The sequence below is a fragment of the Leptinotarsa decemlineata genome, unplaced genomic scaffold (assembly GCF_025532065.1).
Source record: "Leptinotarsa decemlineata unplaced genomic scaffold, Ldec_3_MD MMD2_tig00026294_RagTag_RagTag, whole genome shotgun sequence".
Lineage (NCBI taxonomy): Eukaryota > Metazoa > Arthropoda > Insecta > Coleoptera > Chrysomelidae > Leptinotarsa > Leptinotarsa decemlineata.
The window spans coordinates 9,322,898-9,339,768 of record NW_027412674.1 but is presented as its reverse complement, the minus strand read 5'-3'; the positions used below and the strand labels follow the sequence as shown (position 1 = coordinate 9,339,768).

The following is a 16,871-nucleotide window of genomic DNA, read 5'->3' as shown; positions in this document are numbered from 1 at the left end:
ACTCTTACTGCATGACACCCTGCTGCTAGTCTTTTACATAAGTAGTCGACATAGGAATCAAATTTTAGATTTTCATCAATGAAGAGCCCTAAAAAATTTGTTTTTCTCCAAATTTTCAATGTGTACATTTTCCAAGTGCACTTTCCCTGTTACACATTTGAATATCACTAGTTCGGACTTCCATTGTCTAATATATAAAATGATTTGAAATCTCTGAAACAACTAAAAAAGAAGTATTGAAAAATAGAATTAAAAATAAAAAGATGTAAATAACAATTATATTAAGCAAAAAAACCTGAAATGAAATAATAGTGAAATAAAATACAGTAAAAATAAAACAATTGAACAAAAAATAAAAATAAAGAAATAAAAAATGAAAATAAAGATAAAAACAAAAAAAATCAAGAGATTTCATGTTAGTTCACGACGTTTCGATTGTTAGTATCTACAATCGTCTTCGGGTGATGACTGGACTGATTCCTCCGAGAGATGACTATTTATGAGTCGTTCGAGTACTTTCACTTATCCCCGCTTTCCATTTTTTCCGCTTCACTGGTTCAGTGGGAGATGACCGTTTGGCGGGAGTTGGCCATTTTTCGCTTGATGACGGGTTTCCATATGTTGCGTATTTCTATGTTGGCTTGGCTGAATACGTTGTTGGACAACATGTATGCGGCTTCCTTAAATTAATTCATGATATTCATCATGAAACATTCTCAATCACCTTCAAACAAACGTGACCACATTTGTTTTGTCGATGTTGAATGATAATAGATTGGAATCACACCACTCTTTCACCTTTTTTATGTCGACGATAATTTGATCAAGTAAATTTGAGGCGGTATTACTATGCCAGAAGATTGTGATATCGTCAGCAAAACATGTGAATTTACCACTTATGTCAACATGGACTAAGTCATTGGCATAAAAGAAAAACAACACCGGTGCCCACATTCTGCCGCAGATGAGAAAGGTACGTCCCAAACCAAAGTAACGCAGATATAAATCCGTAAACTTCTAGCTTGTGAAGAAGTAGCATGTAGTCGCACAATCGAAAGGTCTTGGTTAGGTCACAAAACAGCCACCGCAGATTTTCTTTCAGTAAAATTGCTGCACAGGTTTTCCAGGAGTGACAATATAGCGCCTTGTGTCCCTTTTGGAGACTGAAAGGCAAACTGGAATGAAGTCATTATATTGTTTTTCTCAAGGAAGGATACTACTCGTTTTTTTAACAATTTTTCTACAACCTTAGACAAGATGGGTAGCAAAGTAATTGGCCTAAAATTAGCTGGGTTATCAAGATCGCCTCCTTTATGTAGAGGAATGATTGTGTCAATTTTAGACACGATGCAGATGGGAACATACATTTGGAGAATGAGAAATGAATTTTTAAGAATATCGGGTCGTTTTTTACAATAATTTTTTCAGCCAGTTCAGTTGCCACAGAACAATAAAATGAGTTCAATTCATCTGAGTTAAGACGTGGCTTTTTTGACTCGGCCATATGTTTTCCTCTCAATTCATTGATATAATTCGATCTTTCTTTTTGTTTATTCTTAGAGTGTTCAATTCTTCTGAAGTAATAGCTGACCTCAGACTTTCTTTGGTAGTTTTCTCTGGTCTAAGTATTGACTTCACGTCGTATTTCTCTTAGTATATTCCAATCGGGTCTGTTACATTCCCAACATATGAAAGGAAAGATTGTCCCTTGACTAGCCTAGCTGGAGTTACTTTAGTGTTCACTTTGGTCGTATGACACTCTCGAATCCTCCTTCACTGTACCCATTCCCTTTGAAGACATTTTTCAGGTGATTGAGTTCCTTAGGAAGACTCTCAGGTTCATAGATACGTCGTGCTCTCTCAACTAACGTTTCAATTACCCCTCTCTTTCGTTGTGGCTAGTGGTTAAAGTTTTTGTTCTGGTACCTGCCTGGGTTTGTGTTGGTTTTCCGTACATTCTGTGACCAAACGTACCATCTTGACTCTGTTCACAAGAGCATTCATCCAAGAAAGCTACAGTCCCTTCGGTTTAATTATATCGAAGATAAAAAAACCTCACGTTAACTCTGAATCAATGTAAACATAATGTAATCGAAAAATAAAGAGCATCCAACCAGAAGGATCGACTTCACCAGCACACCAACAAGTGACATCTTCGGGGGGCTACTAAAGTCGAGCATTCATCGTACAGGGGACCATATTAGTGAGAATATCCAGCTTTTCCTCACCGTGCCACTCATTCATTGAGAACGTGAAAACTGTCAGGGAAGCGCTCAAAGTACTCGTCTCCAAGAACCGTTCAGAGGGGATGATTTCGTCGAAAACAAACGAGAAGGTCGAAGCGTGGGAGCAAATTATGCTCTATAAACTTCCCGTTATCGTCATTTGGCATCTGAAGTTTTTTGTATACAGCCAAGACCGTTGCACTAAGATTATCAAGGTTATGTAGTTTGAATTCGAGTTGAAGATTGATTCGACTTTGGTATCGTCGGAAATACAGTCTCCAACAGAGAAGCAATGCAAGCCATTCGCCGTCGTTTACCACGAAGGTAAAAATGCCAATATTGGACACTACATGACCAATACCTTCCACGTCGGCTACAACTGCTGGATAAGGTACTGCACGGTCAAGACCGTGCAGAAAGAAAGCGTACTGAAACCCTAGGACACGCGAGTTCCTTTTTTGCTGTTCTACAGGAAAAGCAATACGATTCGATCTAAATAACTCCCCCCTAGGGAGTGGGGTTGCTTCTTTTACGTAAAGTTCAGCATCTGGAATCTAACGGAATTTCTCTTTTGAGTTTTTATCGAATTCGATTTTTATTAGTTTTAATAAATTTTTTGTTCTTTCATTTTCTCCAAAATCTCGAAACACAATTATTCAAAAAACCCAAAGTGGTCTCTTCCGAATGTATAGTAGAACGCAGTAACTGAAAACGAGATGACTCTATATCCACCAATGTTTAACTTGGGTGTACACAGACAAATTCACACTTCAATCGAAACCTACTAGCATTTAATAAAAGTAATACACAGGGATGTATTTTCTATCTTGGTCCAGCAGTCAGCCTAAAAAATATTTCCAATCTCGATAAATTCAAAATAGATGTTCAACAAAATCTTCATCATTCCCAATATTCAATAATTAAGTAAATTCATTATTCGAAATGTATGTATACAGGCTGATTCACGGTGGATGGCACATTAGACGTTTCTGGTGAACCAGACAACGGATCACTTTGAAAATTTAATGGAGGGCATATTCGGACATTCTCTAGCCAACTAAAATATTTTTGACAATGCGGTGTTACCGCTTCTATTAGAAATCAGTAGCAACTTTGATTTTTCAAACGGAACACTCTGTATATAATATTATTTTTGGAATCTCCAACAATTGCCCGACAACTTTTCTTGATAATTCCCTATACCTATCTGTTACCGTTTTCGAAATAAAAATTAATTTCAATTTTTTTCTTCGAAAATCATGACTTCTAAAAATGCCGATATCTTTTAGTTAAGAAGTACTATGATATCGAAATTTGGTTTGGAGTTAGGTGATACTTGGACACTTCCCACACGTCAGCCTAATCTCCGTTACTTCAATACAGGGTGGTAAAAAATACAGTTTTTTCGTTTGCTTGAAAAAGTTGCTGAAATTTGATTATTTTAAAGGGAACACCCTGTATATTATTGAAAATTCGGAAAGCTGCTGAAATTTGCTTTCTTTCTATGTATATCATACCTATACCTAACTAGTCAAGTTTCGGACTTATGAACATTTATTTGTGAAAATGTCCCTTTAGAATGGTATTTCCATTCGGTATTTGGTAAGCAGGCCATGATTACTATTTGACAGTAGCGTTGTGACATTCTCCTAATAATATCGACATTTTCGTCACTTCAGAAGTTGCAAATACCTTCAAAACGATGAAACAAAACTATTCAAACGAAGTTCTTATGAATTTGTTTATTATTTTTGGACAGTGTGACAAAATTATCAGCAGAACATGTAGAAAGTTCAATGTAATGTATCCGAATCTACCGCCAATGAACCTCAAGAAATTTATACGAAACTTCATTTCACTTTAAATACAACAAACACTTCAACTATTATGCGAATGTATATCGCCTTTCTAGATCGTTTCGCGTACCGCACTGTAGCTTCCACGAGCATATCGAGGCTCTTGGCTAGCGTTTATATATCGTAATCGAAAGCGGTAGAAAATTCGCCGGAATTCCATAGATGTCGGTAGAATAGCCGCAAAAATTCAGTCGAACTGAGCGCGCTCTTTGCCACGTCACAATTGGTTTATGGCTAACAGTGGCGGCCGGTGTTATTTTCTCAAGGGCGTGATTTACAACAATATCATTGAATATTGGTGAATGGAAAGCACAACACAAATACTTCCGTTACTTAGGTGCAATTATTTTCACACGAAGGGTATGTAAAATGTAGATGATGCTCAGATTGCCTCTACTAAATTCGCCTACATTTTCAGTAATTTTTGGAAGTATATCACACCCACCTTAGAAAACGTTTCATCATATTTTTGAAGTAATGAAAATACACCGTGAGTCAGCTTCTGACTTATCCAAGCACTTTGACAAAATCATTTCATGGCGGCTAGGTGACTATTTCATCAATAATAGTCCATTATTAAAACACCTACGCAATCTGAATTGGACTGTTTCAAATCTAAAGAAATGAACTTTACATGTTCAACCCAGTCTCGGATATACCTACACAGTAGGTTGAATGGACTGACGCCTATCCGAGACTGGCTTGAATATTTAAAGTTCATATCTTTAGATTTCTTTACTGCCAGTGAAGATTCCTGCACTTACGCCTGTCGGATATAATCCAACGCCGTTCGTGGTATTAGCCAGTGGAGTAGTTATTTTCTGATAGGCGTCAGTCCATTCAACCTACTGTATAGGTATATCTGAGACTGGCTTGAACGTTTAAAGTTCATTTCTTTAGATTTGTTTACTGCCAGTCTTTAAGCATAGCCCAATGACTAATAAGAATGAAATGTTTCAGAACTATTCGATATTATCTTCCTAACAGTCTATTTCTTTTGTTACAGTAATTATAAGTATCTGCTGGTTTGCTGGAATTGTGGTGGGCTTCCTTCCGCTACTAGGATGGCACAAAAAACCTGACAGGGACTACTGTTTCTTCCTCAACGTAATGCAATCAAACTACTTGGTGTTTTTATATTTCGGCACTATCATTACCCCAGCTCTACTACTAGCAGCGTTTTATGCTCACATCTACCAGGTCGTCGTCAGACAGGCAAGTATAATGAAAACTTCCCATAGCATAGAATGATGATTCATCCTCATGTACTTACCTACAATTAAAAGTCTATATCTCAAAGTGCCAAGAAATATTTACGGATTTTTTCTACGATTACGTTACAGCAAGTAGGCCTATGTGTTTTAAATGTTGATGTATCTTCTATAATGAATGACCGTCGGGTCTGAATTGGCGATCCCTATACAGGCTGATTCACGGTGGATGGCACATTAGACGTTTCTGGTGAACCAGACAACGGATCACTTTGAAAATTTAATGGAGGGCATATTCGGACATTCTCTAGCCAACTAAAATATTTTTGACAATGCGGTGTTGCCGCTTCTATTAGAAAGCAGTAAGTTGATCCAAATGCATTGAAATTGTTCTGAATTCGTATAAATCGCTGAACTTTCTACATGTTCTGCTGATGCTTTTGTCACACTGTCCAAAAATAATAAACAAATTCATAAGAACTTCGTTTGAATAGTTTTGTTCCATCGTTTTGAAGGTATTTGCAACTTCTGAAGTGATGAAAATGTCGATATTATTAGGAGAATGTCACAACGCTACTGTCAAATAGTAATCATGGCCTGCTTACCAAATACCGAATGGAAATACCATTCTGAAGGGACATTTTCACAAATAAATGTTCATAAGTCCGAAACTTGACTAGTTAGGTATAGGTATGATATACATAGAAAGAAAGCAAATTTCAGCAGCTTTCCGAATTTTCAATAATATACAGGATGTTCCATTTAAAATAATCAAATTTCAGCAACTTTTTCAAGCAAACGAAAAAACTGTATTTTTTTACCACCCTGTATTGAAGTAACGGAGATTAGGCTGACGTGTGGGAAGTGTCCAAGTATCACCTAACTCCAAACCAAATTTCGATATCATAGTACTTCTTAACTAAAAGATATCGGTATTTTTAGAAGTCATGATTTTCGAAGAAAAAATTGAAATTAATTTTTATTTCGAAAACGGTAACAGATAGGTATAGGGAAATATCAAGAAAAGTTGTCGGGCAATTGTTGGAGATTCCAAAAATAATATTATATACAGAGTGTTCCATTTGAAAAATCAAAGTTGCTACTGCTTTCTAATAGAAGCGGCAACACCGCATTGTCGAAAATATTTTAGTTGGCTAGAGAATGTCCGAATATGCCCTCCATTAAATTTTCAAAGTGATCCGTTGTCTGGTTCACCAGAAACGTCTAATGTGCCATCCACCGTGAATCAGCCTGTATACTACTAATGATATATAACAATTATCTTTCTTATACCCGCACCAGAAAAATACATCTCCATGTTTATGGGATCGTTCAGCCGAAGGTATTTATTTTTTAATTTACTTTGGTAGCACGAAAGTTGCTGCTGTTGAAGTAGAGGAAATATCTCAAGTAAACTCTTGAATGAATGTATTTATTTTAGACAACTCAACTCACACTTTTATTATGTCAAAATTAATCTCTTAACTACCTATAAACATATACAATGTGAACGAAAACAAATTAACAAGTTATGAAAATGGTGGTTTTTCAACACCCTCTCTCATCGAATAATTTGTTCAATCCCATTGTTTGTCGTAAAATATTCAATCTTGGCTTGAACAAAAAATACTCTGGAGGAAGAGTCTCCAAAATCTTGCAAATCAGCAACAATTCTGGTAGATCGCATTTACAGGTATTACCATTTACTACATTTTGCAGAATATTCCAAAGATTTTTGAGTTTAGAAATATGAGATGGAATGTCATCTTCTGCGTGTCGTAGCTGAAGAATTGCATGCATGTGTCATATGTTTTGTCCTCAACATAACCATCATACAGCCTGTGTAATTCTTGCCACACTTCACGAGCAGTAGTGTACCTCATCACTTTTGCAAGAGTTTCTTGAGTCATATTTACTGTAAGAACCAGTGAAGCATTATTGTCTGCTTGATTGAAGTCTTCCAACTCCTTGTCATACTTTGTTCTCTGAGTTTGGGTTGTGTTTTCTGGTAAAGATTCGGGTAAAGTTAATTTTCCTTCAACTACCTCAGTACCGCCTTGAATAATTCGTAATAGTAAGCTGCTCTTGTATTTCCATGATGACCAGTTTGACTTGCCCTCAAGTAATCCTATTTGTATTTTAGTTGCATCCATTTTGCTTTTGGTAGATCTTGGATTCAACTGAATAAAAATGATAGCTTCAGAACACTTGTCAATGTCAAAAATTTTCAGCAAAAAAATTTCAGCAGTTTCTTATAATTTGCAAATATTTCTTATACTCCGGAACCTCAGGCTAACCAACCGCGCTCTGTTACCATGTTGAAGTAGAGGAAATATCTCAAGTAAACTCTTGAATGAATGTATTTATTTTAGACAACTCAACTCACACTTTTATTATGTCAAAATTAATCTCTTAACTACCTATAAACATATACAATGTGAACGAAAACAAATTAACAAGTTATGAAAATGGTGGTTTTTCAACAGCTGTCACCAGATCAGGAAAAAATTGAAATCCGTTCTGATCACACGGATTGAGAATTAGTGGGCGACTTGGTCCACAGGTGAATTTTTTACCTTTCTATCTTCGTAGAACAATGGCTTGGTTATGCTACCAATTATATCCTCAGAGACTGGATTCGGCCACAGCTTGAATGCGTGGTCTTTAAGGGGTTTGAGGAAATGAAATAATATTAGCTGAGTTTCCACAAACCAACTTTATTGATGAATGAAGTCGGCGGAATAATCGGATTAGCAACTGATAAAATGAAATTAACAAAAATTAATAACTGGAGTTTAACCTACAGAAAATAATATTGATACTATCCTTTTATATCTGTTTTACTGAACATTATTTAATCTGTGTGCAATATGAAAGGAAAAAAAATATATTTATAACCATGTGAAAGGTTCCCTTTTCCTACGAAAACCCATCTGGTTTGGTATTCAATATTTAACGAAAAATAATATGTCTAACTCATCACATGAATATTACTGGAGTTTTTTCCCAACACCAAATCGTTATTTTTAACACCTCGACACGTGTTTCGATCACCAAGTGATCATCTTCAAAAAGGAAGATTAAAACTAGAAACTAACGCGAAGCTAACCCTATTTATGCTATATACATATCCCATACAGGTAAACCATCCAGGTGTACCACCCATACAGGTATACCAACCTAAATTAATTTTACAATTTTTCCTTATCTATTATTTTACAATGTTTAACTGTTATAGCTGTATATAAAACAATTTTCAGCTATATAAAAATTAATTTCACATCTAAATTTATTTTTTGCAATGTATCCTTATGTAGAAATCAGTAAACCCAACAATATTATTTTAACAAGCTATATAGTATGCTCTTTGGTATAGGTCCGTCATCGTTATTCATAATAGTATTGTGTTTACTTATTTCTACACTCTCATAGGCATCTAGTTGCCTGTTGTTGTTAACTTGTCTAACTACGAGCAACTTCTCAAATTGAAGAAGACTTAACATCTTTATACAATATCTCAACCGCACATAATCTCACACTTAACCCTTCGAAATCAGTAGCTATGCTTCTCGGAACGAAATCAAAACGTGAACAGCTAACACAAATTTTCAAATCAGGTTAGCAAGTATGCCGTTCACCTTTGTAAGTGAAATCAAAAACCTAGGTATTTGGTTTGATGTTGACCTAAGATTTACCAAGCACGTCAGCTATCTCTGTCAGAGCTCCTTCAATATTATGAGACAGCTTTATCCTAGTCGTGATTTGCTATCTACTAAAATGAAACTTGAGTTGTGCGAATCGCTGGTGATATCTAAATTATCATATTGCGAAATTTAAAGAAACAGGATGGCTCAAATTAGATAACTGTCGAAAACTCCATTTACTTACCTTGACACACAAAGTTACAACGTCTGGCAAACCTACGTATCTCCTCAATAAACTTACTATGTTCAAAAACCTGAATAGGGTGAACACAAGGAAAAATAATATGCTAGTTATTCCCAAACACTCAACTGCACTGTACCAACGTTCTTTTTCATATTCTGCACCTAAATTCTATAACACTCTTCCCAAGGAGTTTTGGAACTTCTCTTTATACAATTTAAAGAAGAAATTGAAAATCTTACTTCAGTCACTATAGAATTGCTTTCAAGACGGACCTGTATATGATTATTGTTTACGCTAGGGTTATAAATGAATGTTAATAAGTGTTTACTAAGGTGAAAATATTCTACAAGAATTTAGGCACATATTTATATTTATATTTAGAATTAAATTATTACTTTTTTTTCATATTTAAATTATTATTTAAAAATTTAATTTTTATTTGATTTGTACTTTTATATTTTATACTCACAGGAGTATAAATTGTTCTGGAAATAAGTATTTTTGATTTTATATACGCTAATACTCAAATTTTACTTTTATTTTTTTCTATAATTCACTTATATTTTTATAGTCTTCTATGATTCACCTATATTTTTCTTTTTTTCTTTGCTAGGTTAAGTTGAAAAGCAGCATAGGCTGATACTTCACCTTTTCATTGACCCTTAGTTATTGTTCTAAATTTTTGTATTTCATTTTTTATATTATGTCGATGAATAAAGACGATTATTATTATTATTATTATCATTTTTTGACCAGTCCACTATGTGCAATCTTCCAAACTAGGATAATTTATTCATCATAAATAAAAAAAAAACTTTTGAAAGCTTGTTTCTGTACTTCGAGATATTCTTCTTGAAGTTATTGGACGACCAATGATGATTGCCTTTCACGTTTCATTCATTATCTAATTTTTGGTACAATTACTTCATTATACCTAGAATACATGAAAGTATTAGTAGGTAGGCTGAAATGAATGGTTGAATATATTTTCAAGAATAAGATCAATTTGTTCATAATATTTTTTGATCATTACTATTGTTATTAACATCGAAAATATCTTTCTTCCAGCTGAAGCAGATGGTCATCATGCATCCTGAGAAAGGCTCATCAACCAAAAACAACTCATCTGGAGGCACCATGGTGAGAATACTGGGTATCCAGCAGACCAACGAAGTGAAAGCAACGCAAAACTTGGCCATCATCGTTCTGTTCTTCATGATTTGTTGGTTTCCTTTGTACACTATCAACTGCATCATAGCTTTCAAGCCGGACTTCCACGTCAACTCAAATGTGATGCTCAGTAGTATCATCCTCTCGCATCTGAATTCGGTTGGGAATCCACTGCTATACGCCTGTCACTTACGAGATTTTCGTGCAGCAATGAAAAACTTTTTCCTAGTTCTGTTCAACCAACCACATCGTTGTGAACCCATTATTAGAAACTACGGACCGCCCAATACAGCACAGAAAAGATCTAGTAGCGTTTCCACTTGTCATCTGACGAATATTCAAAACAGAATTCACTCCAAGGCGAAACTCCATATTCCCGACAAAGTTTCGAATATCGTTAAAACTACCGCTGCTGTAGCAGCGGCCACTACTGGGGAAGTGAACAAGAGTATCTGGAACATCGCGGAGCGATCAATATCTTCAAGTGATTCTTCAAAATCTCTGGATTCCTGTAACCATGACAAAAGCTTGATAATTCGACCAGCCACGCCATACCGACCAAGGAATACCAACGAATTGAATCTATCTGTTAATATCAAAATGTGTGAAGATGATGAATCTGATGATGGGTTCAATGAAGAAGAAATATTACCATATCACGACTGTATACTCGGTGATTGTGTAATCGAAACTTCACCCAATCTGAGTATCGGTACTTCTAAAAAAACAGACTATTGTTATGTCAAATCTTTATCGAATTCTTCTCCTCAATTATCCAGAGGACTCTTCTTCGTAGACGGTGCCAAGGATGTTGATAACCAATGTGAATCTAGGAAAGTTAGTGGTGTTGAAACTTCCCCGAGAAAAAACGTTAATTTTTTGTTGAGCACTCGTCAAGTTATAAACTTGTTGAAGGGAAGGAAGCCGTTGAACAGGAGTCTCAGCGACAGCGGTCATGTATGTTGCACCACAAATAATGGGGTTGTTAATTCTTGCGTCAGCTGAAATATCCTGTATGAAGGAACTGATATTTATTGATTAGTGTGATCTCAGAATCCGGAGTCCCGTTTTCTTCTGAAGAGCAAATTGATATCAAAATTTGATTTTCTGCCAACAACTATGAGGTTGTTTCAAAAGTTTTGTCCGTGTTTATGAGTCTGCTTTAAACTACAATATCACAGTGAACACTTATCCAATTCAATTTAAAAAAATCGCCGTTTGAATCAGTACACTTTTGCCGATGTAACACAAGTCGATTTATTTCGTCAGCTCGGGATTCGACGAAGTCCGGATTCGATTGGCGAAGGTTCTGCCGTAGAAAAAATTATCGAGGTGCTTGAAAAGATGGTAGTCGATTGGTGAGAGGTCTGGGGTGTATGATCGGTGAGGCAGAATTTCGAAGCTCAATTCATTTAATTTTCGGGCGGACGGGCGTTGTTGTGAGTATCAGACCTCTTCTGTTGGCTAGTGACCGCTGCTGCTCACGATAGGACTCTGCTGTGGTGGTTTCGCCCGGTTGCAAAAACTTATAGTGAATAACACCAGCCGCTGACCACCATACAATGACTATGGCCTCTTTTGGTGTTTTCACCTTTGGGAAGTGCCTGGGTGATGTATAAATAGAGGTTACGAAACAGGTTCCAAATGTTTCAAAGGGGGATCAACTTATTTCATGTTATTTGGAATTCTTCAGAAGGTCTTATTCATACTATACATTTATTTGGTCTTATTCATCTTTGATGGTAGTGGCTATCCATGAGAAAAATAGACTGAGTAGGTGTATTCTAAAAATTGTAAATATCTGATACGAATTCTGGAAAGTCAAATCAAATCAAAATGTACTTTATTGTCGAAGATGAAATCTCATTGACAAAGTGTTACTATTCTAAGAAATATAAGATACACAACTTAAAAGATATAGTCGAAGATAAAATATTATTGTCAAAGTGTTATTATTTTAAAGAATATAAGTTATACCTATAAATTGAAAGTAATCATTTGAACATTTGGTGATTTCACCATTTTGGGGTAAAAAAGTAGTCATAAAGTAATAATATATATGCTACATATCGAAATAAATAATAATAGTAATGAGTTTTCTCATGCAGCACATAAATGTAAGTATGAGAATATAAAAACTATAAAACATAAAAATATAAAAGTGAATGCATAGAAAATAACAGTAAGTATCAACTTCGTAAACATTTTCAACTATACAGTTCAGAGCTAAATGTAAACATCAAACAAAAAGTTAAAAAAGTCACATAGTTTAAATACCAGTAGGTACTGAAACACAATAATTAAAATTAAATGTTTATATAATTTAAATTTATGTCTGAATAGAAAGAAAGTCCCATTTATTATCAATTTTTTTTCTCAAGGCATTCTCATCTAGGAACTGTCGACGACGTATGCACAAGAGTTTTTGAGAAGGTTTCGGAGAAAATAATCCAAAAGATTCATGTTTAGCTATTTTTGTGGCATTTGTTGAGGTCCTTTATGAGCTATTCAATAGTTATCGCAAGTGCGTTCTTAATAATAATAACAATAAAAATAATTTTATTCCAGTCATACCTATCACAATTCGAATGATATTGGAACAGTCAAAAAAGAAGAACACAGCATATGTATATATGAAATCTTGAATAATAGTAAAAATTATAAAGTAATATGCTGATAATTATCACTGGTCATATACCTAAGAGTATAAAATACATACTTTAAATACATTTAAAATGCATTCAGGTACCATAGTCACTCAATAAAAAATTCATCTACATTATAGTAACATTTACTAATTAGAAGCTTTCTCAATTTGTTTTTGAATATTCTGTTTGGGAGGTAAGAGAATTGTAATTTAATTGCCAGTAATGATTTCATGATGTATATACATGACACAGTGAGGATATTGTTTTCAATGAAGTAGGTTTTACAAGAATCTGTACGTTTAATTCCGAAAATCAAGCGTATTATTCTATTTTGTGATATCAGCAATCTTTGAGATGATCTTGTATTACCCCAGACAACTATATACTTCTGAGTACAACTACCGGAGTATCTTCTAGAAATTGTTGATATGTTACATCTTGCACCATGTTAAAAGTCTACGCAGCAATGATGAGCGGATGTTGATAGGATTAGAAATGTTTGATGAGGAAATTTCTGATGATATACCTTGGAAAATTCCAATTACTGTTCTGAACGTCTCCTTTCAACGTGGAGTATCCACTTTTCATTACACGAGATGATCCGATCCAAAAAAGAATCGTTTTGGTTGCGCTAAAAGCAAAAAACAACAGAGCTTGAAATGTGACAAATTATGTTGATCGTTCAAATCGTGAAACCCCCAGTTCTCGAACATTTTACCTTCCCAGCAAGTTTTAAACCATCAAAAACCGCAAAGGAGCTAACGTCTAGTTCTTTTGCCATCCCACGCACCACTTGTGATGAGTCAGTCTCTGCCAGAGTCCTCAAATCTTCATCCTGGATTCCTCTTCGTCGCTCTCTTCAGGGCTATTTCACAAACCAACGTCGAACAGTACCGTTCATTAACACTATTATTGCCAAATGCCTGCTCAATTTTTCGGTTCTGGTTCAGTTTGAATTCGTGAAAAAAAATTGGTTGAAATTGCTCAACGACATCACATAGTAATAAGCTGAAAAGGAAAAAAATATAATTTGGAAAAAAATCAAGAGTATCAATGTACGTACAAAGTACAAAATTCCCTATCAATCAATATATACCACGACATAGTAAAATAAATATGTCATTGAAACCGACAAAACTTTTGAAACAACCCAACATTAGTATGCATACATCTTCAATTATAATAAAGATCATGTTATACATGATTTTAATGTATTTTATGTTTTTATGTAACAATGAAAATATATCAGAGGGTACCAGTACCATTTCTTTGAATCAGTACCTACTATCGTGGTGTTTTCTTGCTTGAAATATGCTAAAACATGTATTTCTATTCATAAAATAAATCTAGTACAATGAACTGATCAAATTTTTCAAAATTCATAGCAACTGACTCCAAAAGAAAGGCAGATCTGCAACTTCTCTAGTATGGTTTATTTCCTTTCGAAGTCAACTTGGTTGGTGAAAGTGTCGCGAAAAGTGCTCCAGTTCTGGTGTGTGGAATAGTGTTTGTTTTGGTTTGACTTCAACTGATCAAATGGTGAGAGGGAGGAAGTCTGAGTCCAAATTATGGCATTTAGATAAATAACTAAAATAACTAAAAAAAATAAATAGCTACAATTTTACTGGCAAATTGCCATTGGAACTCCTGAATTCGGATATGAATTTCTACAGAATGAATTACGTTTTCTAAAATATTTTTGAAAACATGAAGAAACATTTTATGTAAGCATACAAATTTTCACAGAATGATCGAACTTTCCATTCACTTCAATTTTGATTAACCGATTCAGTAATGCACATCGGAAAAATACTCAATAATGTTCTATAGTACAAGGTCCCACTATTAATTATAATTAAATTAAAATGGGGACCTTCAGTCTCGAATAACAATATCCTACGAATATCCAATTCAAGTCCATCTTATGGATGTCCTTCAGTGGACTGGGAATGAATATCTTATGGATATCCATCTGGTATTACCAAATTCCAATAGTTTATCTGAAGGTTGCCATTTTACTCAGATTTTGGAAATGAAGATGATCAGTATAAGGGCCATTTTTGAGTTGTTTGATTACCCCTACATAGCAGAGGCCATTTAAGTTGAGACATTATTCAAATTTCCATCTTCTTGATAGGATGGTATTCACTTAACAAGTTTTTTTTATAACCAGTAAATTAATTCCATCATTGTATCTTTGTACTTTTGGGGAATACATAATGTATTATTAATCTTACATCATCTAGATAATCATCTTTATAATGCGCCTTTAATAGCGAATGAAATAGTAAAATGATCCACTGAAATACAGCTGAAAGAAATACAACTGAAAGATTCGACCCTCAGTTTTGGAACGGGCACACTTGCAGACCGGTTTCGGGCTCATTAGCCACTCATCAGTGTAAGATAGTGGCCATCATCGACCTAAAGTCAATGATATTCCATAATTGAAAATTGGAATTCTTTCAGAGTATACCTACTTAGTAGGTTGAATAATCCAACGCCCTTCGTGGTATTAGCCAGGAGAGTAGTTGTTTTCTGAGATGCGTCAGTCCATTCAACCTACTGTGTAGGTATATCCGACACTGGCTTGAACGTTTAAAGTTCATAACTTTAGGCCTTTGACTGTGTTTCCACAGCATTTTACTCGAAAAACTGTCGAATAATGGTGTAAGAGGTATTCCTTTGGGTTTGATTGAAACTTACCTGAATAATCGTTCCCAGAGAATTTTTTATAACAATACATTTTCGGAGCTGAGACCGATTGAGCTAGGAGTACCGCAGGGATCGGTTTTGAGACTGCTTTTGTTTGTTATTTACATAAACGATTTTTACAACTATATGAAGCCATGTCACATTGTACTATTTGCTGGCGATATATCCTTGATATACTCTTCTATGAATCATTCACCTCTTGTTGACAAATCTATGGAAAAAGAAGAAGAAAAAGTGGAGCACTGGCTCACTGTCAACAAACTCATGATATATGTTTTAATGTACCTTGTAAACTTGTAACAAATTTTACTGTTTTTTTATTTATACCTTGTACCGATATGTTTCTCAGACTTATCATAAATGTAATTTAAACATAACATGATCAAATGAATCAATCTATCTATCAATAATGAAAAATAAATTCTGAAAGTATAATTTTATTTTTCCTGGCAGCTTACATATTTTTCATGTGTCATGCGATTTTTGAGCACTGCAACAGACTGACTGACATTTTTTTATTGTAAAATTATTTGCCTCATATATTGAATTTCTGTCAAAAAGTGTGATTTCGATTTTTCTATTCAAAGTATCAATGAGTAATAATTTCCATTAAATTCGTGAAATATTCATTTTGCATCTACCACGATAATGGATCGAATAGAAATATTGATTATTCAGTATTTTTTCGGTGACAGTTAGTTGAAGAATTGTATTTCCATTGAAAAACCGTTCAAGTCGTATCATTTAAGAAACTGAAACTGCATGTTGGTCATTATAAGTCATGCAGTTTTATGCTTCACATTTCATTTATCAATGTTATCAGTGTAAGCGTCCGTGATGTGGTTTGCTATTCCTCTGTTTGTTTAAATGTTGGATGAAAATCTCCTTTTTGTCAATAAAACAGACTGAAAGTATTTCTATACATTCAACATTTACTCACAATAAATCAACGTACCTAAGCATAATGTCTTTTATTTCATGTATTTCGAAATTTTTCACTCTGTACAAAATTGTATGCCATCTCAAAATCCAAAAATAAATGTATCACATATTGTTTTTTCATTGAATGATTTTAAATAAAAAATATTGTGAAGGAATTTGGATTTGATTGGATAAACTTTTCAGAAAGGAGAGAAAAAGTATCTGTTTTAGACAGAA

General features: G+C 34.5%; 1 protein-coding gene across 1 annotated transcript in view; it reads left to right on the top strand.

Annotated features, from left to right (window-relative positions):
• The window catches only part of AdoR (Adenosine receptor), a 132,370-nt gene extending 116,350 nt beyond the window's left edge, over nt 1–16,020 (top strand). Inside the window, exons 3-4 of the mRNA XM_074180318.1 lie at nt 5,088–5,296; nt 10,249–16,020. Of these exons, the coding sequence (XP_074036419.1) occupies nt 5,088–5,296; nt 10,249–11,355 (1,316 nt within the window). The 3' untranslated portion in view covers nt 11,356–16,020. The remainder of the gene's footprint in view (nt 1–5,087; nt 5,297–10,248) is intronic.
• Nucleotides 16,021–16,871: the final 851 nt, after the last annotated feature.